Source organism: Bos mutus, chromosome 25 (assembly GCF_027580195.1).
Source record: "Bos mutus isolate GX-2022 chromosome 25, NWIPB_WYAK_1.1, whole genome shotgun sequence".
In the NCBI taxonomy this organism is placed as follows: domain Eukaryota; kingdom Metazoa; phylum Chordata; class Mammalia; order Artiodactyla; family Bovidae; genus Bos; species Bos mutus.
The window spans coordinates 13,571,785-13,597,210 of record NC_091641.1 but is presented as its reverse complement, the minus strand read 5'-3'; the positions used below and the strand labels follow the sequence as shown (position 1 = coordinate 13,597,210).

Below are 25,426 nucleotides of genomic sequence, written 5' to 3'. Positions count from 1 at the left end.
AGGCCATTATAGAGTATTGAGTAGAGAGATCCCTGTGCTATACAGTAGGTCCTTATTAGTTACTATTTTATATATAGTGTTGTGTATACATCAATCCCAATCTTCCAACTTATCCTCCCCTCCACCCCTAGGAACCATAAATTTTCAGCATTGTTTTATAACAGCTAAAAGGTAGAAATAATCTAGATGTCTATCAGTGGGGATATAGCTGAATGAATTATTGTATACTCATGTAATGGAATGTTAGATAACAAAATGAGCAGATCCCAACATACAGCAACATGGATGAACTGTATAAACACCATGTTGTGTGAGAGAAGCAAGACACAAAAGAATATATGGTTCTTTGTATATACATTTCAAACATAGGCACAAGTCTAATGTTGAAGTCAGAATATCAGATAGCTTTAGGGTGAAGGGAATGGATGGTGCTGGGTGGGTGATGGATATTTCTTTGTGTTAATCCCTTGGGTGATACATTTGTGTTTTATGTACATTTCTCTTTGCATGATTTATTTCGCAATTTGAGAAGGTTTAGCAATGAGAGATAGAGTCTGCCTTGGATTCTTTCTGCTTGGGTTCATTTCCGAGCTCTGCTGCTTTCCAACTGTGTAGCTTTGGGAAATTTATTTAGCAGCCCTGGGCCTCAGTTTCATATCTATAATGTGAAGATAATAAACCTATTTTATAAGATTTGTTGCAAAGAAGAGACAAATATTGGAATCTTTGCTAAGATATTAAACACAACAACAGCTGGCACATAGTAAGGGCTGACTCATTGCCAACTCCTGCTATTGTTTTTGTTGGTATCATTGCTAGTTTATTTGTTGAAAAGAATTTTTAACTCCCATTGGAATTACATTATATTTAGAAATCTCTCATGGCTCTCCATATAGGCTAATTTTTTGTTATGGTCTCAGAAAAGTTTACTTTTTTCAATGTCCATGTTATTTCATAAATAATCATCAAGTATTTTATAGTTGTATTTTGTAAAGTAGAATTTGTGTTTTGTAATATATATGTATATGCTATATAGATATATGTATATATATGTATATATGTAGCATATATATGGCATATAATAGCTAATACATATTATGACTTACTGCTGCCAGCATGGTTCTAAGCATTATGTAGTAGTGAAAGTCGTTCAGTCGTGTTTGACTCTTTGCTACCCCATGGACTATACAGTCCATGGAATTCTATGGGCCAGTATACTGGAGTGGGTAGCCGTTCCCTTCTCCAGGGCATCTTCCCAATCCAGGGATCAAACCCAGGTCTCCTGCGTTGCAGGCAGATTCTTTACCAGCTGAGCCACCAGGGAAGCCCAAGCCTTATGTAGATGAACACTTGCAGTCCTGTGCAAAACCTGCATTTTACGCAGGGAGGAACTGAGAGAGTTTAAGATGGCTAGTATGTGGTCTGAGATTCAGTCTGGCCTGGCTTCCCTGATAGCTCAGTTGGTAAAGAATCCGCCTGCATTGCATGAGACTTGGGTTCAATCCTTGGGTTGTGAATATCCCCTGGAGAAGGGAAAGGCTACCCACTCCAGTATTCTGGCCTGGAGAATTCTATGGACTGTATAGTCCATGGAGTCGCAAAGAGCCGGACCAACTTTCACTTTCAGAGTCCACATCTATCCTACCACTCTATGCTTGGAAAGCTGCTCATTTTTCTATTTTTATTTGGCCACTGGCCAATTTGACTTAATCGGATTTTTAGTTGATTTTCTTAGGTTTCCAGGAAGCCACCTATATCATTTGCAAGTACGTTTTTTTTGTATACTATTCAATTAGTCTTGTTCTTGCCTTATTGCTTTGATTTTAACTTTCAGAAAAGTGTTTATAAAGATAATACAGTGGACATTCTGCTGTTAGTCTGATTAAATGGAAATACCTCTGTTTTTTACATCTATAAGAATGACATGGACTGTTGACTCAAGGGTGTTTTCTTTATGTTAATGGTATGTTTTTTAATTTTTGAGTTTACCAAATGGTTTTTCAGTTGTTCATTCTGTTTTGTTTTAAAATCAGGGATGGACTTTAAACTATAAGATGACTGATTGATTTTTCTGTGTCACAATATTAATGTGATGAATTATATTAATACATAACCTAATATTGAATGGGCTTCCCTGGTGGCTCAGATGGTAAAGAATCCACCTGCAATACAGGAGACCCAGGTTCAATCCCTGGGTCAGGAGGATCCTCTGGAGAAGGAAATACCCACTCCAGTGTTCTTGCCTGGAGAATTCCATGGACAGAGGATCCTGGTGGGCTACAGTCCATGGGTTGCAAAGAGTCAGTCATGACTAAGTGACTTCACTAATATTGAATCATCTCTCCTTTTCTAGAATTTTTAACATAATGCTGAATTTCATTTGCTAAAATTTCGGTAAGATTTTTGCATGTATAAATACAAGTGAGATTGGCCTGCAGTTCTCTACCATTTTTGTTAGGTTTTGGCATTGGGTGAATTCTAGCTATGTAAAGGGAATCTGGAAGATGTGTGTCTTTTCATGCTTTATATACTGCATTTTAAAAATAAGTTTTGAGTGCATTTTCTGAAGTGGCCGCCTAATGATATTCATCTCTTCATCTCTTGGTTATCTTCAGATATAAGCAAAAGTAGAGAGAGAGATTGGTATCTTTTAATTGAAGTATAGTTGATGTGCAATATTATGTGAGTTTCAGGTGTACAGTATAGCAATTTGCAAAAAGATTATACTCCATTTATAATTATTATAAAATATTGGCTATATTCCCCTGTGCTGTACAATATATCCTTGTGGATTATTTTATACATAATAGTTTATATCTCTTAATCCCCTACCCCTATCTCCCTCCTCCACCCTTTCCTCTCCCCACTGGTAACCACCAATTTATTCTCTATATCCGTTTCTGTTTTGTTATGTTCATTGGTTTGTTGTATTTTTTTTTTTAGATTGCACATCTAAGTGATATCATTCATTGTTTGCCTCTCTCTGACTGCCTTATTTCACTTAGCATAATCTCTAAGTCCAACCATGGTGTTCCAAATGGCAAAATTTCATTATTTTTTATGGCTGAGTAATATTCTGTTGTTTATATATGCCACATATTTATCCATTCATCTTTTGGTGGACATTTAAGTTGCTTCCTTATCTTGGGAATTGTAAATAAATTCTGCTGTGGACATTGGGGGGCATGTAGAGGTTGGTATCATTCTTTTCAGCTCTCATCTCATTTTGTCTTTCTCTTGAGTATAATGAACCTTGCTACTTAAAGCATGGTTTGAGGTTTAGCAGCATGGATACTGCCCAGGAACTTGTTCCAAATGGATGCAATCATGCGCATATAATCACAGGCACCAATCAACTTTGCGTACTCTACTCGTTAAAGGCAAATCATAGGTTCTGCCCCCACTCTTGTTGTAGATTTTAAACTACCATTAATCATGTTGTTTTGAGATGTTTGAGTTAGTCCTTGAACTTTTCACAGTTTGTCTAGGGTCCTGGAAAGGAAAGTCAAAGGGTATAAAGTTTTTAAAGGCGTGCATAACTGTTGTCTAGTTGCTTTTCAGAAAATCAGTACCTTTTTTTTTACATGACAAACAAATGGCAACATTGACAGTTCATCAGTGTGCCTTTTCTGCCAACTAGGGATCGTTAAATAATAAGAAAGCAGGAAAGAGGAAAAGTGTAAATTAAAAATCCTTATCATAAATACTTTGATTGATAACGGAGAGCCCGAAGGTTATTTGAATTCATTTTTGACAGTCTGAAACTATTTAGTCAATTCACTATTTCTGATTAAATGGAATTCAGTGTATTTGTTAAGAAACTTTTGGGTATCTTATCTAGTGTTAATGACTCAGACAGTAAAGAATCTGCCTGCAATGCAGGAGACCCAGGTTCGATACCTGGGTCAGGAAATCCCCTGGAGTAATGGCTACCCACTCCAGTAGTCTTGTCTGGAGAATCTTATGGACAGAGGACCCTGGCGGGCTACAATCCTTGGGGTTGCAAAGAGTCAGACATGACTGAGCAACAAGCACTTATCTAGTGTTAGATACCGTTAGTGAGAGAAGAGAAATATGCCAATATTTGTGCCTATAAGGCTTCTGGGAGTCTTATGATATTGTTTACATTTTTTTCATCTTTCTACAAAATGTAAACTTCAATTTTTAAAAGTTCATACTGGATTTCACCTTGCCTGGGGTTTCTGTGGGTTGAAGAAATTTGAAAATCTTCCAAAGTGATAAAAACAAAGTTATCTTTTCCTGTCTTTTAGCAACAACGTACTGTCTACAGACTGACTCTAGTGAAGGCATGGAACGTGGATGAGCTCCAGGCCTATGCCGAGCTGGTGTCCCTGGGGAATCCTGACTTCATCGAGGTGAAGGTAAGCCCCGGGTGGCCAGTGCCGGGCACACTTCCCCTGGCACTTTGCTGGCCACGGTGGGGTTACAACCTTCTAAAACCCTACACGAGGTCCTGGATGTTTGATTTATTTATGCAAAAATATTAATCAAGATCCTGGCACTGTTCTAGCCACTGGGGATAAGAACAGTAAAGACCAAGCATTTGCTCTCATGTATAAAAAGCTTATATTTTAGCGAGCCATAGACTGTCAACAGAAAATAAATGTACTGTCCACTACATAGTAACTTTAATATGCGGAGAAGTAGAACACAGTTATAGTGAGTAATTGTTTGACATTTGAATAAACCTTAGCTATGGAAAACTTCAAATATATACAGAAGTAGAGAGACTGATGTAATGAACTCCCATCCATCCATTACCCAGCTTCAAAAATTACCAGCTCATGTTTCAGCTATACTCCTGCCCATTTTCCTGCCCTTACCTATTATTTTCAAGCAAATCCTCACATTATACCATTACCTATAGCTGTTTCAGTGTGTATTTTTAAAAGATATGCACTCACTTTAAACACTTATTCAGAATACTGTTCTTACAACTAAATCGTTTTAATAGTAATTTCTTAAGTTTGGGGGCATATAAGATTTAAAACTTGACTGATTAACAGTTGAAATAGAGTTGATTTACAATATTGTATTAGTTTCAGGTATACAGCAAAGTAATTCAGTTATATATATTTTTTTCAGATTATTTTTTATTATAGGTTATTATAAGATATTGAATATAGTTGCCTGTGTTAGATAGTAAATCCTTGTTGCTTGTCTACTTTATGTATAGTAATGTTCATTGATTAATCCCATACTCCTAATTTACTCTTCCCTTTCCCCTTTGGTAATAACTAAGTTTGCTTTATATGTCTATGAGTCTGTTTCTATTTTGTATGTAGATTCATTTGTATTCTTTTCAAGATTCTTCACGTAAATGACCCCCTGTAACATTTGTCTTTTTTTGACTAGTATGATATTCTCTAGATGATCTGTGTTGCTGAAAATGGTAATATTTTATTCTTTTTAATGCCTGAGTAATATTCCATTGTGTATATACATTATATCCTCTTAAACCAACTGTCTTGGTTATGTGAAAAGGGTAGTTGCTCAGTCGTGTCTGACTCCTTGCGACGCTATGGACTGTAGCCCACCAGGCTCCTGTGTGCATGAGATTCTCCAGGCCAGAATACTGGAGTGGGTTGCCATTTCCTTCTCCAGGGGGTCTTCCCGACCCAGGGATCGAACCTGGGTCTCCTGCATCACAGGCAGATGCTTTACCCTCTGAGCCACCAGGGAAGCTGGGGTTATTTGAAAATCTAGATCCAAATAAGGGTTAGAATTGGATTATTTCTGTCTTTAATTTCTTTTAGTCTATTAGTTCTGCTAGTAATTAATTCCCCTAGTAATTTATTTTGTTGGAAAAAATGGGTCATTTATCCTGGTTAGTTCCCTGTATTTAAATTTTAGATTTTGCTCTATTACATATTCTTCTGCCCCATAGATTTTCTTTGGGTTAGTAGTTAGATCAAAAGAAGATTGATCAGGGGTGTGTGTGTGTGTGTGTTTGCATTTCAAGACGATTTCATTGGTGACGATTTCTAGCAGGCGGCATTTAATGTCATATTTTTGCCCGTGTTTCTTTGGGATAAATACCTGTAAGTGGATTGATGTGTGAGAGGATACATGGATATGCTGTTTTGCTAGATACTATGGTTGGCTGTTTTAGATTTCGTAAGCAGGAAGGTTTTTTGAGGAGATTACTCTTTTAAAAATTGATACCTGAGTAGGAAGAAGCAACACAATATTCAAAGGCTTGGGGTCAGAGCATTCTGGGCAGATGACACAGCTAGTCTGCAAGAGGGCCTTTGTGACCTCTGGGGCGGTTGGAGTTGGCTGTGGTACAAGATGAATCAGAGAAGAGGGCTGGGGCCAGATTTTGTTAGGCCTTTCGCACAAGGATAACAGAATCAAATTTTACACTAAGTTTAATGATAAAACTTTTTTTTATACTTGGTGTACTTGGAAAGGATTTTAAAAGCTAGAGAGTGATGAGATCTGATTTATGATTTTAAAAGATCACCCTGCTGTTGCTGTGAGTTGGTTTACAAGGGCAGTAGTAGAAGTAGGTAGACCAGTAACAAAACTTTTGCCAAGCAAGAGGTGTGATGGCTTGGGGAAGGTCTTTGGTGATATAGTTGGAGAGGGGTGGGTGCTTCCGTGATGAATATTGAAAGTAGATCCAATCGAACTTATTAGATGATGTAGGAAATGACAGAACAAAAGGAATCAAAATAGTACCTGGGTTTTTGGCTTAAGCAACTGTGTGGATGTGGAACAATTTGCTGATGTGAAGAAGACCAATGGAGAAGAGAGGCCGATTTGGGGAGCAATTTCATGAGTTTTGTGTTAGCCTGAGTAATTTGAGATAGCTTTTAAATATCTAAGTGAAGTCACTCAGTTGTGTCCGACTCTTTGCGACCCTGTGGACTGTAGCCCACCAGGCTTCTCTGTCCATGGGATTCTCCAGGCAAGAATACTGGAGTGGGTTGCCATTTCCTTCTCCAGGGGATCTTCCTGATCCAGGGATTGAACCCAGGTCTCCTGCATTGCAGGCAGATGCTTTAACCTCTGAGCCACCAGGGAAGCCCTAAGTGTAGGTTCAAATAAGCCATAGGTTATATAAGCCTGGAGTCCTGGGGATGAGACAAGCCTGGCAATAATGACTTGGAAGTCGTCAGCATGAGACAGTAAGTAGTTAAAGCTGTAGAATATTAAGAGGCAGATAATATGCTAGGCTTTCATGGACAACTAAGAATATGCAAAAATGAGAGAAAGTGACCAGAAAATTCACCTAATCTCTCAGAGCTCCATTCTTCCATTCATGTTTATGAAGCTGGGTGCCCTCTGTCATGTCAAAGGATATTTCTTAGAGCTATCTTTTAGTAAGTTCAGCGTTCTGTATGACTGTCTTCTGGAGGGATGGGGAGGTTGGAGCAGATGAAATATTGCTATCTGAGTGTGTAGCAATCTCTAGTCAGGTCAAAGACACTTTTAAAGTTGTTCTTAATTTCAAAAGGCTCCTCTTGGCAAGAACTCTAATGATGCAAAGATACAAACTACATCTTAAATATATGCCTTGGCTTAACAAAACCTTGCCAGTGTCAAGGATTAGTGGTGGTTTAATTGATGACTTAGCTATTAAAGAATGTTGCTTCAAATTATATTGCAGTAAAACATCTATTATTAAGCAACTTGGCTGGATCACACCATCACCTTTTTTTCTCCTTCCTTCTTTCTTTGCAGTCATGTTTTCTGTAATGAACAAGATATTTTATAATCTGAAAAGAATCAACCAGAATTATTTTTTAATGAAAGATGACCACTTTGTAAACAGTGTAATTCTCTAATGGGCATTTTGTATTTGGACAAAGTATTGCTATAACTTGAAAACAGGTGAAGCCTTCTTGCGTGTAGCTGAGATGTTATAATGACATAGTTTCTTTCAAACAAGATTTCCATTTTACTGTTTTATCCTTGCCTTTAACAAATATTTCTGTGCTCTCTCCACATGCCAGGCCTCGTCAAAGCACCATAGGTACAGATTTTGTGCCTAAATTTGGATATGCTGTTTGGGAAATGGATGTCTTGCTGAGCAAGGCCACATCTGCAGAAGTAAAATGAGCTACTTGGAGAGATTTTTTTTTTTTGAAAAATTCTTGGAGAAGTGTGTAATCTAATCATGATGTAAAATGTCATATTTAAATTATAAAATATAGGGTAACAGAAAACAGTTTGTGTTGTACCAGGAGAAAGTATGTGATGGTCACTTGACTCTGTAATATCAAGTACCTGGGCCTTTTTTTAAAAAATTTTATTGATTGATTGATTTTTGGCTGTGCTGGGTCTTTGTTGCTGTGTGTGGGCTTTCTCCAGTTGTGGTGAGTGTGTGCAGCTCCATTAGAGACAGGATGTGGGTCTGAAGGCAGAAGACTAGGCCCTTTGACCTTTAGCAAACGGACGAATTAAGAAAAAATTCACACGCTGACACGGTGGTGCCTGGAGATTTATCTCTTACCTGTGAAGTGATGTGTTAGTCGCACAGTCGTGTCCAACTTTTTGTGACCCTACGGATTGTAGCCTGCCAGCCTACTCTGTGCATGGGATTTTCCAGGCAAGAATACTGGAGTGGGTAGCCATTCCTTCTCCAAAGTATCTTCCTGACATAGGGGTGAACCTGCATCTCCTGCACGGGCAGGCAGATTCTTTACCGTCTGAGCCACTAGGGAAGCCCATCCCGTATCTATCTCTTGGTAAAAAAAAAAAAGTCTCCCAGGGTCCAACCTTCAAAAGGAGTTAGTGTTAAAGCTTAATAGTACCTCAAGGTCACATGAATGCCCCAAAGATGTGAAGTTGATAATATAAGATGACCCTGGGATAGTGAAATACCTGGGGCTCTCAGATTCCATTCATATCCTTTCCCTGGATTTCCTGGATGTGTGTGTGAATGTGGAGGGTGTAGCCGTGTCTCTCATGGTCTCCAGTGGGGGAGATGTGTAAACTTTGCTGTATTCCTAAAAGGTTCTGATGTCACCTGGGACAGATTGCTTACCTTCATTGAGCCTAAATTTCCTCAGTATTAAAATTAGACTAATAATTTCAATTTAATAGCTTTGGTTGAGAATTCTAGGGGGTAACTTATGCCTGGGGTCAATAACTGCTTAGATCACTTTCCATCAAGCATATTATTAAAAATGAATCGATAGAAGCTGCTTATTATATCGATTTTCTCTTTACTTTCACTTTTAGTCTCATAAAACCTCTCTCTGTTCCATTCCCTGTAAATTATCATGTATTTTGGGTTCATTAGGCTTAAATGGGCCTCTATTTGCTAGCCTGAGAAACTTAACCATTGTTATTTGCTTACTTGTTTAAGAAAATGTGTTTGGCGTTGTAAACATCTGCCTTATTGAGAAGCTTTCATAGCACAATCCATTTTGTAAATGAAATACTGTCTTTGTATTCTGTGCCTAGCACTGCACTTTGAGAGGAGTAAGTGCAGTAATTATTTGTTGTCAAATGATTTAAAACCTTCTTCCCGTTAGCACTGTGACTCTCGACAGAGCTCAGTCCTTGCAGGATGCACCTTGCAAAACAAATGACTTAGCATACCTCACCCTGTTTCTGCACACAAACGTTAAGGAATGTTGGTCATATCGGTCAGATTCCTTACAATTGTTAGTTGTTCAAGTATGTAGCAATACCTGAGCAGTGCTTTCAGTCGGTTCATAATCATTAAAGAGCAGAGAAGTCATGAGAGATATGAAGGAAATTTTGTATTAGAAAAGAGTTATGAAGTCTAATGTCATGGAAGAAATGTGTGACTTGGTCTTAGAACAGATTGGTTGAGGGTACAGAGAACAAGGTACAGTTTCTGCCCTGTGAGAGCTCAGGATTTAGACACATCTTTACGTGCGTTATCTGGTAAGAGATATGCACAAGACATGACAAATTTGGGATTAGATGGGATGGGGGTTTCTGGCAGAAGATCAAAAAAATGGTGGGAAAAAAAAATGGTGGCGATTTTAGCTGGGGAAAGACTGGATGCTGAGTCTAGTAAGAAGGCCTCAGGTGCTATGCTGAGAAATTTGGGCTGGTATTGGAGGGGGGTGCTGGCAGTGATTGAAGCATTTTTAATATGACATGTATTGCTGCAAAAAGTCATGAAGACAACATTTCTTCTGTCCTCAAAATGATCAGGGACAAAAGAATAATATCAGGAGCCTTTTGATACCCAGTCAGTATAATTAGAATTTCAGGAGCCAAAATACTGCTCTTCCCATAGACTTTGAATCCCCAGGTGAACTTTCTAAGCAGCCTGTAAAAAAGACCTACCTGGTGGCCCCCATCTCCTTGAGCAGAGTGGTCCCTCCAGAAGACACCAGTGTAATGTAATGGTGTGTGTGTGTGTGTGTGAGTCACTTAGTCGTGTCCTACTCTTTGTGACCCCATGAACTGTAGCCCACCAGGCTTCTCTGTCCTTGGGATTCTCCAGGCAAGAATACTAGAGTGGGTTGCCATTTCCTTCTCCAAATGTAATGCTGTGGGTTGTGCTTTTAACCACAAATATCAAGACACGTAAGTGGTCCTGCTCCTCGGGAACTTTCTTTGGGTCTGCCTGTCACTCCTCAGCCTGCAGATAACTCCTCAGCCGCCGCATTCTTCCCATCTGTTTTCTTAAGGACGTTGTTTTTTCAAAGTTGTGAGGAAAGAACACGGTGGTGGTGATAAATGGAGTGGGGGTTGTGCTGGTAGGAGAAGGTGGCAGAGAGCTGTGGTCTGAGGGAAAAGGAGACATTTTGAGACAGTTCAGGGCAAGTGTGATCAGGAATCAGGTCCAGGCGGTTCATAAGTAGACAGGAGTGTGGCGTGAAGTGAAGTAGCCCGTGCAGAGTGGGGAGCACCGGAGGGGCAGCTGCCAGAGACCAGCTCACTGGTGGGTGCTGTGCTTTGTCACACAGTCATGTCCGACTCTTTGCAACCCCATGTATTGTAGCCCGCCAGGTTCCTCTGTCCATGGAATTCTCCAAGCAAGAATACTGGAGTGGGTTGCCATGCCCTCCTCCAGGGGATCTTCCCAACCCAGGGATCAAACGCAGGTCTCCCTCATTGCAGGCGGATTCTTTACCATCTGAGCCACCAGGGAAGCCCCCGGTTCACTGGGGCCAGTTTCTACCTGTTGCAGTTGTGTCACGATGAAGGCTCGGGCTCTGTAGTTGGCTCAGGAAGTAACCCATACTGCCCACCTCTGAGGATTTTGTCTGGCTAGAAAGAGAATTTTTACACAAAAATACTTTGTTAATTTTAAGGTATCATGTGAACATATAGAGAAAGTGAAGGCCTAGTGATGACCTATGACAATCACTCTTTCCTTTCCAAACCAAATCTTTCCTTAGCATATTGTGCTTTATTATTGCTGAATAATCAATGTTAAGTGAAAATGGCTCAGTCGTGTCCGACTCTTTGTGACCCCATAGGCTATACAGTCCATGAAATTTTCCAGTCCAGGATATTGAAGTGGTAGCCTTTCCCTTCTCCAGGGGATCTTCCCAAACCAGGGATCGAATCCAGGTCTCCCACATTGCAGGCAGAATTTTTACCAGCTGAGCTACAAGGGAAGCCCAAGAATACTGGAGTGGGTAACCTATCCCTTCTGCAGGGGATCTTCCCAACCCAGGAATCGAACCAAGGTCTCCTGCAAAGGTGATTCTTTACCAGCTGAATCTCAAAGGAAGCCCAAGTACAAGGCATAATCTGCGCCTCCTGGGAATCTTGCATGATAACCACTACACCAGCGGCATGGCTAAATCAATTAAACTGTTTTCCAAAGCCATTGTCATGAATATAAGATCTTACCTAAAACCTCTGCTTCAGTGAATTAAGGTAAATATTAAAAATAAATTCCTCTGAATTAGCCACTATCTGCTTGGTTATTCATATAATTCGTCCATCATAAACAGTATTTAAAGTGAAGTAAAGTTCATATTTATGGCTAATTTGACTTAGGAATAAATCATTTTCATGTGTGTTTAATCCATTTGGGCAAGTTCAGTACAATTTTTCAACTATGCTTTTTTAAAGAGTTTTAAACTATTGTTTGCTTTTTTTATTCAGCTAAAATCTGAACTCAGTTTAATGAATTCTGTAAATCATTGGGCTAACAGAGAAGATTCTCTAGTTTATTGTAATTAAGCTGGGTTACCTCTAGTTTATGTTCAGCAAAGGTCATCTCAGTGTAGTATACAATAGTCTTTGAACAGCCATCTGGAGTGGAGGGTTTTGCAGAACTCATCTGAGTTTTTGGCCCCCTCCCAGCTCTGCCATCTGTAGGGTCACGATCACTCTGCTTTGCTCATTGTGAGCTTTTCATTTAATGTCATTCTACCCCCTCCAGTCTGTGCGTATGTGTGCAACTCAGAGAGAGCATCTTTTTTTGTTTTATTCTTTACTTAGTAGCAACATATCTAGACTATTCAAATCTTTTTTTCAAGTAAGTTTGATTTCTTAGGTATTTAGAGAGCCTACAAAGTTAAGATATATTCCTTATTATTGAAAATTAGTCATTAATCACTTATCACTATGTAACTTACCAGTTAAAGAAATTAGTTATGGAACTTTTGGCTGTCAGGTAGAATTCAAGAGAGTTAAAAACCAATTTATCTTAATGCATTTGTACTGAATGAGAGAATCTCTATAGGGGTAGATACATGTATATATGTGTGTGTGTGTGTATGTATATATATATATGTATTTCTACAAATGTATTTTCGTTTTGGCATGATTCTGTGTTTATATTGGGTTGGCCAAAAAGTTTGTTTGCGTTTTCCCATAACATCATATGAAAAACTTGAATGAACATTTTGGCCAACCCAATACACATCCACATACAACATATATTACAAAGTGGTCTCTTTAGAGAATAATTTGAAAGGAATCCCTATCTGGCCCTTTACAGAAAGTTTACCAGCCTCAGGTTTCCCTGATAGCTCAGTTGATAAAGAATCTGCCTGCAGTGCAGGAGACCCTGGTTCGATTCCTGGATCGGGAAGATCTACTGGAGAAGGGATAGGCTACGCACTCCAGTATTCTTGGGCTTCTCTTGTGGTTCAGCTGGTAAAGAATCCACCTGCCATGTGGGAGACCTAGGTTTGATCCCTGGGTTGGGAAGATCCCCTGGAAAAGGGTATGTCTACCCACTCCAGTATTCTGGCTTGGAGAATTCCATGAAATGTACCATCCATGGGGTCACAGAGAGTTGGACATGACTGAGCGACTTCCACTATCTCACCAACCTCAAATCTAAACTTTACTCGAAAATGGGAGCTCATCTTATTTCCCCAGTCAATAAATTATTCATTGAATTTTTGTGGGTGTCAGCTATGCCTCCTTATACTGCATGAGTGAATCTGATTGGAAAGGTACTGATTGAATTGGTTGAAAAGTATTATTGTGAGTAGACTGTGCAGATGGCAATGTAGCACAAAGCACAGGTACCCAAGCCCCCAGCTTTGTCAAAGTGCAGAGAGCCTTGGCCTGGGAGCCCTAGTGCTATTTTTGTCACTTGCTACTTGTATGAGCTTCTAAGCAAATTTTATCATCTTTGTATTACTTTTTCTTCACTTTAAAATATGGATTGGATTGGCTTGGATTGGTTTGAAAGTGTGTTAGTTGCTCAGTCATGTCCGATCTCTTTATGACCCCATGGACTGTAGCCCACCAGGTTCTTCTGTCTGTGGAATTCTCCACATAAGAATACTGGAGTGGGTAGACATTCCCTTCTCCAAGGGATCTCCCCAACCCAGAGATTGAACCCGGGTCTCCTGCATTGCAGGCAGATTCTTTACCGTCTGAGCCACCGGGAAGCCCTGGATTGGTTTGTTGGATGACCTCTAGAAGCGTGTCTGGGTCTGAAGCTCTTACTCTGTGACATTTGAATAGGCCTGTAACTGTCTCTGTTTCCACAGGGTGTTACCTACTGTGGAGAGAGTTCAGCGAGCAGTCTTACCATGGCCAACGTGCCCTGGCACGAGGAGGTGGTGCGCTTTGTCTGTGAGTTGGTGGATCTGATCCCCGACTATGAAGTCGCTTGTGAACACGAGCATTCCAACTGTCTACTAATAGCTCACAAGAAGGTAAGAAGAGCTCAGGTATGCGTTCTTCCATCACCCTTGTCCTTCTTGCTCCCTTCTTCTCTTTTCTCTTTATTTTTCCCTTCACCTTATTATAGTGAAATAATAAGTGAATAATAATAATATAATAATATAGTGAAACAATTCTACTTGTTTGCTACCTTTCCTATAATGAACTTTAGGAAAACCCTGAATTCTGTCTGTTGGACTCATAAACCCCCTTTTCTGTGTGAGATTGCTTCATTTTCAGCCCTCACTCAGGCACTTGAAGTGCCTTCTGGCTTGTAATTGGCACATCCTGAGAAACAAAACAAAACACCCTTGTAATAACCTCTAGTCCTTTACCTAGAATGACAAGGGAAAGCTAAAATAGTAAACAACCCTCGTATGATAGTTTTTGACTGTCAGAAGAAATATTGAGGTGTTTATCAAATTTTAGATCACTTTGAATCCTGGCCTCCACAGAAATGTTTCTGGGATTTTAGTTTTCCTTTTTCCTCTTTAGTGTTTTTAGTACACAGAAAAAGTACCTAAATTTAATGTACTTTTTAAAGTAAATAATGCCTAGCAAAGGAAAAATTCAGTTTTTGGTAGAGGCAGGCTCTTAAAAAGAAATAAAATACCCAATCAGAAGTCCAGTGTTAGAGTAGCAATCATACTGATATGCCCTTACTGAAATGTGTATACAGAAATAGTGTCTTGGGTTTGATTCAGAATGGTATTAGGTGAGAAGTGTGTGGGTGTGTTGGTGGGTTGGGGGCTTTTGAGGATAACTGATGGATACATAGAGGCTCATTTTACTTCTCTGCTTAGTTTTCTGTTCATACTCTCCTTTTTTAAAAAAAGTGGACATGGTTGAACCTTGAAAACATTATTCTAGATGCAAAATGGACACAAAAGGCCACATGATATATGATTCTGTTTATATGAAATGTCCAGACAGATCAATCCTTAGAGTCAGAACGTGGTTTAGTGGTTGATGGGGGCTGGGGGAAGAGCAGGTCGGAAGGTGACTGCTAATAGGTATGGGATTTCTTTTTGGATGATGAAAATGCTGTGGAATTACATAGTGGTGTTGGTTGCACAACTCTGTGGCTGTACGAAAACCCACCAAATTGTATACTTTAAAAGTTGAATTTTATGGTTTCTGAATTATATCACAATAAGGATAAATTAATACCCAAAAGGTAATAAAGAATGGGCTTACCTTTTCTTATAAAAATGTTTTTTATGTGAGTCAAGTCAGGCTTCATTAATTCGAACATGAGTCTCACTTTTTCCTCCCCACAACCTAAGTGGCTTCCAGAACAGCTTCATAGGTTAATGATATTTAATAATATTAGAAGCGCTCAATTAAAATGTCACTTGATCTAGGCTCAAACAAACAGGAGGTTAAAAGGCCCTCATGTCTTAGTTGCAGTGAGGTTATAAATATCTGACCTAATGATCTGTCAGACTTAAATATTTGGACAGAAGAATGTGTTCTGGGAGCATCGGGGAACAAAGAAATAAAAGCCGCCTAGTATTTGAAATGTTCATTAAAGTAGCTGCAAAGACAACTTACAAAGTAAATCTTAAAAAATTAAAGCCAAGAAACAGAATTTTATTTTCTATCTTTTTAATTACTGTTCTTTTTCAGGTAAGATAGTACCTTTAAAAAAATTACTTGATTGGAGGGGCAGTGCCCTGGAAATAGTCCTGACGATGGTGGCAAAGTTCTCTCTTCCTCCCTTAAGTCTGGTCTTCACACCATAGCCAAAGAAGTCTTTGTAGAATGTAGATCTCTTGCTGCCTTTGATTGACCTCCCATTGCTTTTAGTATGAAAACCAAAGTCCTGTAACGTGGCCCCCAGCGTCCTGTGTGACCAGTCTCTGTCTGCCTCTCCAGCTTCTTCTGGAACCCTCTTCCTTCCCTTTCTGCACTTTTTTCCTTTTCTCAGCCTTAGTAGGTCTTAGTTTTGCTCCAGGTAGGCTGGGGATTGTATACTTTTTCTATTCTTCTAGTGGATGTACTAAAGATTACTATTAACATGCGTTCTGTACGCAATTATTTTGAACTGCTGTCCTATGTCCTATATTGCCTGATTGTTTTCTTCGCTCCTCCACTCAATTAAGCCTCTCTAAACTTCATCTCGAAACTGACACTAATAATACTGACTTTAGATGTTATTGTCAAGATTAAAGTTAATATATTTGAAGTACTCAGAAGGGAACCTAAAATAAAATCAGCAGTTCGTAAATAGTAGTTGTTACTGATGCTTTTATTGGCCTGCGCCTATCCACAGGGAGCCCTCAGAAGATGGCCAAGCAAATTACTGAAATTCAGTGTGATAAATGCAACAACAGACATAGGTACAAAGTACACGCCAGGCAGAAGAGAGATTGACCTTTGTTATTTTCCTAAATGTGTGTTGAATATCCAGGTGTGTCAGGCATTGTGCTGACATAAAGACGAGTTTAAAAAAAAGATCCCTGCCTTCAAGAATGGTCTACCAAAAAAAGACAAACATCTAAACAAATAAATGCCCCCAAATTATTTCAGGTCAATGATGAAAGATTAGAATGGAGCCCAAAGGAGAGCATACTTGGGACTATGGTACTATCAGGAGAGATTTCACAGAGGAGTTGCTGTTTGACTGGGTCTTAAATGATGGCCAAGATGTGGTCCATGAGGAAGTGTGGAGCCCTGGCACATTGAGACAACTCCAAAGTAGTTTTGGTGTGGCAGGAGGTCAGAAGAAGGGCTAAAAGGAGCAGGGGTGATTTGGCAGGGGCAAGAATGGCATTGAATGGTATCCTAAATGTGCTTTTTTCCATATGGCGTGGGCAGGCACCAAAGAGTTTTAAGAAGGGGAATGATACAATCAGATTGGAGTTGCAAAAAAATTTCTCTAGCAACATTATAGAGGATGAATAGCAAGACAGAGAAACCAGTTCAAAAGGGTTGTGAAAGTCCAGCAGTCTGAGGGCTAAATGCTGAGGGTCTGAAACAAATTGCTGTGACGGGGGAGCGTGGGGAGGAGGTGGTCTTGGGGAAGTAGTGAATGAGGGCTGTTATATTAAAGGGCCTGCCGAGTCAAGCGGGACCCCCTGGTTTCTGACTTGGGCACATGGGTGATTGTGACGGTGACCTTCACTGAGGTCGAACTGTTTGCGTCTCGCTTTTTATTGGTTTGTTCGGGGACTTAGGGTAGGGAGTGGATAAGTTCACTGCAGTATCAGCAAGCAGTTCCTGGAGAATATAGATATCAGATGATGGAGGCAACTATTTGTGCTTAGAAAGCACGGTCAGTGAGAGACGTGGTCAAGGCGAGAACTCCATCCAGTATGCGCACCCTGAGGTGTCCGTACCCCAGCACAGAACTCTCGCACTTTCTCGTTCATAGTTCCCTAGTGCCTCAGGAACTTCTCCACAAGAACCATCGGTTGAAAGAAAGAACCAGCAGTTCCATCTATTAAGACATAATTGAAAGAACCATAGCATAACCTAATGTTGAAACTGTGAACTCTCTCAAGCTGCTGGTTGACACGGTGCCAGCAGCTATCCGATAGCGCTGCTCTTCCTTCCAGATTTTAAAATATTACGGTGAGTATTCTGCACTCACGTTTTGAGAGCCACCACTCTAAGGAAACAACACAGACATCCATCCAAAGGGAAATAGAAATCTCGTTTGGATTGTTCCCCGTTGTGTATCTTTTGCTGCTTCTTTTTGTTGACATTGTTGGTATTGAGGTGTGCAGACCTCATAATTTTCCAGTCACTTCCTATTCTGTGTTCTTACAGTAGTGCCTCGTGTAAGAAATGAAAATACACCTTCTTATGAAGTAGCCACTTCTCACACTTGTTGGAGTGGCTCTTTCTTTTGACTTACAAGCTAGGAAGGGTCACTTGAAACCAGAAAGATCAGAATCATCAACTGTTTATCATTCCGTATTTTCTCAGGAGATTGCTCCGTTTCTGCTTATAATTTCAGAGCTTCAGAACAGGAGGATAAGCTGCAGTTGCATTGCTGTTGTTTTACTGTTATACCAGAAGACAGCCAGAGAAGAGATCGGAATAGCATGTCCTTTTATTTTGAAATGATTACAGATTCATGGAAAACTGCAGAAATAGTCCAGAAGCTCTCATGTACCTGTTACCTCCTTTTCCCCAGCGACATAAATATCTTTCATGACTATAGGACATTGTCACAACCAGGAAACAGACAACAACCAACCAGGAAACAGACATGAGTACGGTCAGCAGACATTATTCTGATTTCACCAGTTTTGAACACCTTCATTTGTGTTGTGTGTAGCTCTTTGCCATTTTATCACACGTAGATTCATCTAATCACCACCACAATCAAGTTACAAAACTAGTCTGTTGCCACAAAGATCCTTATACCTCTTTTGAGTCCAACCTACCCTCCATCCCCAACTACCTGTAAGCTCTGTCAACCACTAACCTGTTTCCTATCTTTATAATTTCATGATCTTGGAAATCACATATAAATAAAATCATGAAAATGTGACTTTTTGAGATCAACATTTTTCACTCATCCTAATACTCTTGAGTTCCATGTGACTCACTGTACATGTTCATAGTTTACTCCTTTTTATTGCTGAGTAATATTTCACGGTAGGGATGATGTACCATGGTTTGTTTAACCATTTAACTGTTAAAAGTTTTTCCCTCTTATGGGCTGTTACCATTTAAGCTGCTTTGAACATTCTTGTACAGGTTTTTGTGTAGACATGTTTTTGTTTCTCAGGGCTAAATGCACAGGAATGTAATTTCTAGGTCATATAGTAAGTGTATGTTGTAGGTTTTCTTTAAAAAAAGTCAAACTGTTTTATAGACTGGCTATATATTATTTTATAGGTTTCCCAAGTGGCTCAGTGGTAAAGAATCCGTCTGCTAAGCAAGAGATGCAGGTTCGATCCCTGGGTTGGGAAGATGCCCTGGAGAAGGAAATGACAACCCACTCCAGTACTCTTGCCTAGGAAATCCCTTGGGCAGAGGAGCCTGGTGGGCTACAGTCCATGAAGTCATAAGATTCGGACACAATTTAGTAACTAAACAGCAACAAAATACTATTTCACATTTCTGCCAACCATGCATGAAAAATCCAGTTTCTGTGCATCCTAACCAGCACCTAGTATTGTCATTTTTTAGGTTAGCTGTTCTAACGGGTTTGTCGTGATCTCATTGGATCTTAATTATTTACATCATGAACATGATCTGTCTCTCTATTTAGATCTTTGATTTTGTTAAAAATCATTTTATAGTTTTTAGCATCTAAGTCCTGTACTTTGTTAGATTTATGAAAAGAAAATGAAAGTTGCTCAGTAGTGTCTTGACTCTTTGCAACCCCATGGACTATATATATAGTCCATGGAATTCTCCAGGCCAGAATACTGGAGTGGGTAGCCTTTCCCTTCTCCAGAGGATCTTCTCAACCCAGGGATCAAACCCAGGTTCTCCACATTGCAGGTGGATTCTTTACCAGCTGAGCCACAAGGGAAGCCCAAGAATACTGGAGTGGGTAGTATATTCCTTCTCCAGTGGATCTTCCCAACCCAGGAATCAAACTGGGGTCGCATTGCAGGTGGATTCTTTGCCAAATGAGCTATCAGGGAAGCCCTAGATTTATACCTAAGTATTTTTCTGTTTTAGCAATTATAAATGGTATTATGTTTTTAATTTCAGTTGCACATGTTCATTGAATTCTGTAGAAATAGGATTAATTTTATAACCCTAGCCAATCTGCCTTCTTGTCTCTACCTTTCAGAGTCTTCTTATATTTGTTTTATATATAATATCTAGGGGTTTTAGCTGCAGAAACACAGTTCTCATCTGGAACCAGAAGTCTTATGACTGTGCAGTTGTGACATTTACACTTTTCGTTTATCTCCCCGGTGGATAGTAATACCAGTACACCAGGCACTATTTGTTATTAGATTATTTCCGTGTAAACTCATTTTCTTTTCTTACCTTTAAAGTGTCACTCAGTGTGGTTGCACAGCTGCGCCTGTCGTGTTACTGGAAGGTTTTTTTCTGAAACCTGTATGAAAAGATCTTTTTCTAATCCTAATCAGATCCCATCAAATCCCATTTAATAACTAGGCTAGCAATTTACAGATGAATGCCTTTTTAAGGGTACTAAAAGCAGAGTTATAACCAAAAGGCAAACAAAGGAAAGAAATGGAAAAAAAGACAAAAACAGAATCCACAAAACAGATCATTTAGTCTACAAAGAATTTAGAGTGGGCACTGACTGTTCAACATCCTCATTGTTTATGCTGCCAACTCCCAGTTTATTATTTCTCTGCTGTAGTTTTGAAACACGTGACATCTTACAGAGTGTGCAAGAGAAAAGCCTAAACATTTATTTGATTTTAATGGCCTTTACAATCAAGTCCTTTGAGCTTCATTTCTTGCCTACTCCTGGGGCCTTGACAAGGCCCTGCCGTATTATTTTCTTCCTCTTATGTGTTTGCCCAGCTAAGGTTTCTCTACTGCTAGACCTCCTCTCCTTACCTCACTTCACCTGGTGAACTTCTGTTCCTTAAAACTATAAAATAAACCTCCTTGGGGACCACTTCTTTCAGAGCTGTGTGCACATCTATAAGACTGTTTTCTCTAAGAAGCCAAGGTTCCTGAACGCAAGGACTGTCATTCCCAGCACTTCCTAGAGTACCTGATACATTCTAGGTTCTTAGTGTTTGTTTAGTGAATTAGCAAACTCTTTACCTTCATCTTCTCTCCTTATTCATCATCTTGCCTTCTGAAATCAGAGATACTGTCCCATCTTCCTTGCTAATTTTGGTACCTATTTCCCTTCTTCCTTATCATTTATTTACTCACTCAGTCATTCAATGAGTGTTTATTCTACCGAGTTTGCTATTTTATAGGTCATCAGTAACCTGCTAGTTGTCAAATCCAGTTGTTTTCCATTTACCATTTTTTTTCTTGCAGCAGAAAATTGATGCCCATTCATATTTTTGAAAGTCTCTCCTGCCTACTCTACTGTACTTTTCTGATTGTAGTAAAGTTGGCTAGTGAAAATAAGAACATTGTCAGAAAGTGCAGCATTTCTTTACCAATTTCAAAAATTTGAAATTCTGAGCCAGGAAAGCTCAAAATGTAAGGTGAATCTTTAAAAAAAAGAAGAAGAAAAAATCTAGAGTGATCCCAAGCACTGGTTGACTGTATGTAGATGACCTTTCAAGGTCTTGTGTTAAATTTGCAAGATTTTCACAACATGAAATAGCTTCTAGAGAGTCTATTATAATTTGTACCCTGTCCATTCCCAGAAAACTTTCTGGTCATTTGCAGTGCAATGATCTTGTCACTGCCATATGTTCCACTACATGCAAAGCATTTTTTTTTTTTAATTCTACTAGTGGAATTTTTTAAATGGATGATTGTTTTAAATATCTTTATAGAACAGGTTTATCATTCAGAAGCAGTTTAGGCTAAACATAAAGGAGTTTCTGCTATTAATAAGAAGTAGCTTCTTAAAGTAGGTGGAAGAATAGGTGGATACTTCATAAAGTTGAGTGAATGTCTCTGCCTTTGAACAAAGGAAAGATGAAGACTCACATTAAGATCAATATGTCAGCATATGCTAGTTCCAGGGTTGAGCTGGAGAGACACAGAGAGGACTACAATTCCCCGCAGGAGATCATTGGAAAGAGGAGGGCCAACCCGGCCGTGTGCTTCGGAAGGGTCAGGAGGGCTCAGCTGGAATAAGGCACAGTCAGCCTTCTGTTTCTGGGTTTCGAGCCTCACAACCTAAATGTCACCATGATCCTGTCAGTCTGCAAACTGGTAAGACCATGATGAGTGCAACACACTTTGATCATTTTAGTTCAGAAACTGTGAACTTCTTTCAACATATTGGCAATACCCCATTAGAGTGGATCTCTGCCTGTGCAAACCAAGTGGTGGGTGTATGCACGGCTTGCAGAATCTACATAGCATAACTCTTAATTGTTTAAAAACTAGACTTTATATTTTAGTAGTTTGAGATTTACAGAAAAATTGAGAAGATAGCACAGAGAGCTATTATATACCCTGAATTTGCCTATTATTAAATATGCCAAAGCCTTTGACTGTGTGGATCACAATAAACTGTGGAAAATTCTGAAAGAGATGGGAATACCAGACCACCTGATCTGCCTCTTGAGAAATTTGTATGCAGGTCAGGAAGCAACAGTTAGAACTGAACATGGAACAACAGACTGGTTCCAAATAGGAAAAGGAGTATGTCAAGGCTGTATATTGTCACCCTGTTTATTTAACTTATATGCAGAGTACATCATGAGAAACGCTGGATTGGAAGAAGCACAAGCTGGAATCAAGATTGCCGGGAGAAATATCAATAACCTCAGATATGCAGACACCACCCTTATGGCAGAAAGTGAAGAGGAACTCAAAAGCCTCTTGATGAAAGTGAAAGCGGAGAGTGAAGAAGTTGGCTTAAATCTCAACATTCAGAAAACGAAGATCATGGCATCCGGTGCCACCACTTCATGGGAAATAGATGGGGAAACAGTGGAAACAGTGTCAGACTTTATTTTTCTGGGCTCCAAAATCACTGCAGATGGTGACTGCAGCCATGAAATTAAAATACGCTTACTCCTTGGAAGGAAAGTTATGACCAACCTAGATAGCATATTCAAAAGCAGAGACATTACTTTGCCAACGAAGGTTCGTCTAGTCAAGGCTATGGTTTTTCCTGTGGTCATGTATGGATGTGAGAGTTGGACTGTGAAGAAGGCTGAGCGCCGAAGAATTGATGCTTTTGAACTGTGGTGTTGGAGAAGACTCTTGAGAGTCCCTTGGACTGCAAGGAGATCCAACCAGTCCATTCTGAAGGAGATCAGCCCTGGGATTTCTTTGGAAGGAATGATGCTAAAGCTGAAACTCCAGTACTTTGGCCACCTCATGCGAAGAGTTGACTCATTGGAAAAGACTCTGATGCTGGGAGGGATTGGGGGCAGGAGGAGAAGGGGACGACAGAGGATGAGATGGCTGGATGGCATCACTGACTTGATGGACGTGAGTCTGAGTGAACTCCAGGAGTTGGTGATGGACAGGGAGGCCTGGCATGCTGCGATTCATGGGGTCGCAAAGAGTTGGACACGACTGAGCGACTGATCTGATCTGAACATCTTATATTGGTATAGACCACCTGTATTACAATCAGGGAACTAATACTGATACATTATTATTAACTGAAGTCGATAGTTTAGATTTTCTTAGGTTTTACTTAATGTCCTTCTGTCCTAGGATCCCATCCAGGATAACATTACATTTAGTTGTCATGTTCCTTTATGTACCCCTTGGCTATGGCAGTTTCTCAGACTTTCTTTAATTTGATGACCTTGGCAACTTTAAGGAGTACTCATGAGTATTTTGCAGGGTGCACCACTACTGAAATGTGTCCAGTGTTTTTCTCATAAGACATGCATTGTAGGTTTTTAGGAGGAAGATCACAGAAGTAAAGTGCCATTTTCATCACATCATGTCAAGCTCCCTTTATCTTGACCTTGATCCACAAGCTGTGGTAGTGTTTGTGAGGTTTCTCCCCTGTAAAATTATTCTTCCCTCTCCTTTTCTGTAGGAAAACTATTCTTTCCCCTCTCTCCTTTGGAAGGAAGCCTATATTCAGCCTGTATCAAAGGAGTGAAAGTTAAATATATGCACAAATTATTTGGAATTCTTCTACGTAGGTTTGTCTCTTCTTCCTATTTATTAGTTTTTTCAGTCATTTTTATATCACTGTAGACTCATGGGTACTTATTTTATAATTTTGGGTTATTCTCCATTCAGCTTTATTACTTTTGCTCACATTGTTCTAGCTTTGGCCACTAGGAGTTCTTTTAGTTGATTCTAACGTCTCTTTTACGCCCATTAATATGTGTGTGTGGGAGGGGGGGTGTGTGCAGGGTGTCGGGGCGGGGGGTGGGTTTGTTCATTTTGATCACTTTCCTTTCTGGTACTTCAGGCAACTTCCAGGCTCATCTTGGATATTTCCTACCTCAGTCCCAGAGTCAGCCATTTTTCTCAGGAGCTGTGGCTTCTTTTCTTGGAGAATGGTGTTAGAAATCAGAAGGTGAAGATGTGCTCATTGTTTGGGGTATTGTTTGTTTTAGGCCCGCTTAGATGACAGACCAAAGAAATATATATGTATATATATGTATACACTAACTTTCGTATATACACATGTAGGAAATTATTTCTATATGTACCTCTTGTATCTGTATTAAGCTGAACATACTGTTGTCTCAAACTCTTATTTCCATATAACTCATTCTGGCGTCCTCTCCTTGCTTATTTGTAAATTCACACCTCCAAGAACGAGAATCGAATCCTAGCTCCTGTTATCAGTCAGCTATTTAATTGTTCAACTTCAGTATACGTATATGGCAGTAACAGAATTTTTAACCCTAGCATACAACGTTTATATGTAGTTTCTTTTGCCTTAAGTCTTACAGGCTCCACTTATTTTCAAAATTACTTAGGTCAGTACCCTTCCCACTGCCTTCCCTTCACTGAAGTTGTTTCACTAATTTGTAATTTAGTTAGATTCTCTTGTCACAGTCTATACCTTTTCCTGGTTTCCCCTGACCTCCTACATGATTTTTTAAACTTAAACCACATACTTTAAGGTTCAGTATTTATGCTATAAAGTCCTATAGATTTTGAAAAGCACATATTGTCATGGAAACGTGATTGAACATTTTTTCTTATGCTTGTTTGTCATCGGTATATCTTTGGATAGGTGGTCAGATCTTTTGCCCATTTTTAAACTTGGCTAGTTATTTTGTTATTGTTGAATTTTTTAAGAGTTTTTAAAATGGATTATGAATATACATCATTTATCAGATATGTTTTGCAAATATTTTCTCCCAGTCTGTATGACTTGACTCTTCATTCTCTTAACTGTACCTTTCTCAGAACAAATATTTCTCATTTTAATAAAGTCCAGCTTGTCAATTTTTCTTTTATGGTTCACGTGATCAGCAAATAGAGACAATTTTACTTCCTCTTTTCCAATTTTGATAGCTTTTATTTTTTTCTTGCCTGATTGCTCTGCCTAGGACTTCTGGTACTGTACTGAGCAGAGTGGTGAGAATAAGCATCCTTGCTTTGTTCCTGATCTTAGCAGAAGAGCTTTCTGCCTTTTGCCATTGATTATAGGCTTGTCTTATATGGCCTTTATTATGTTGAAATATGTTTCTTCTCTTCCTAATTTGCTAAGAGTTTTTTTCATGAATGAATGTTGAACTTTATCAGATGCTTTTTTTCTGTTTCTTTTGAGATGATCTTACAACTTTCA

The 25,426-nt window shown here is 39.4% G+C and overlaps 1 protein-coding gene and 1 non-coding gene across 6 annotated transcripts in view; one reads left to right on the top strand and one right to left on the bottom strand.

The window, feature by feature from the left end:
* LOC102274921 (S-adenosyl-L-methionine-dependent tRNA 4-demethylwyosine synthase TYW1) overlaps positions 1-25,426 on the top strand; it is a 148,277-nt gene that overhangs the window by 112,769 nt on the left and 10,082 nt on the right. For all 5 annotated transcript variants that reach the window (XM_070362110.1, XM_005889876.3, XM_070362111.1 and 2 more), the window contains 2 exons: positions 4,272-4,382; positions 13,929-14,096. In XM_070362110.1, the coding sequence (XP_070218211.1) occupies positions 4,272-4,382; positions 13,929-14,096 (279 nt within the window). The remainder of the gene's footprint in view (positions 1-4,271; positions 4,383-13,928; positions 14,097-25,426) is intronic.
* TRNAH-GUG (transfer RNA histidin (anticodon GUG)) lies at positions 5,632-5,703 on the bottom strand. The gene has a single exon. It is a non-coding gene; the product is annotated as a tRNA-His (tRNA).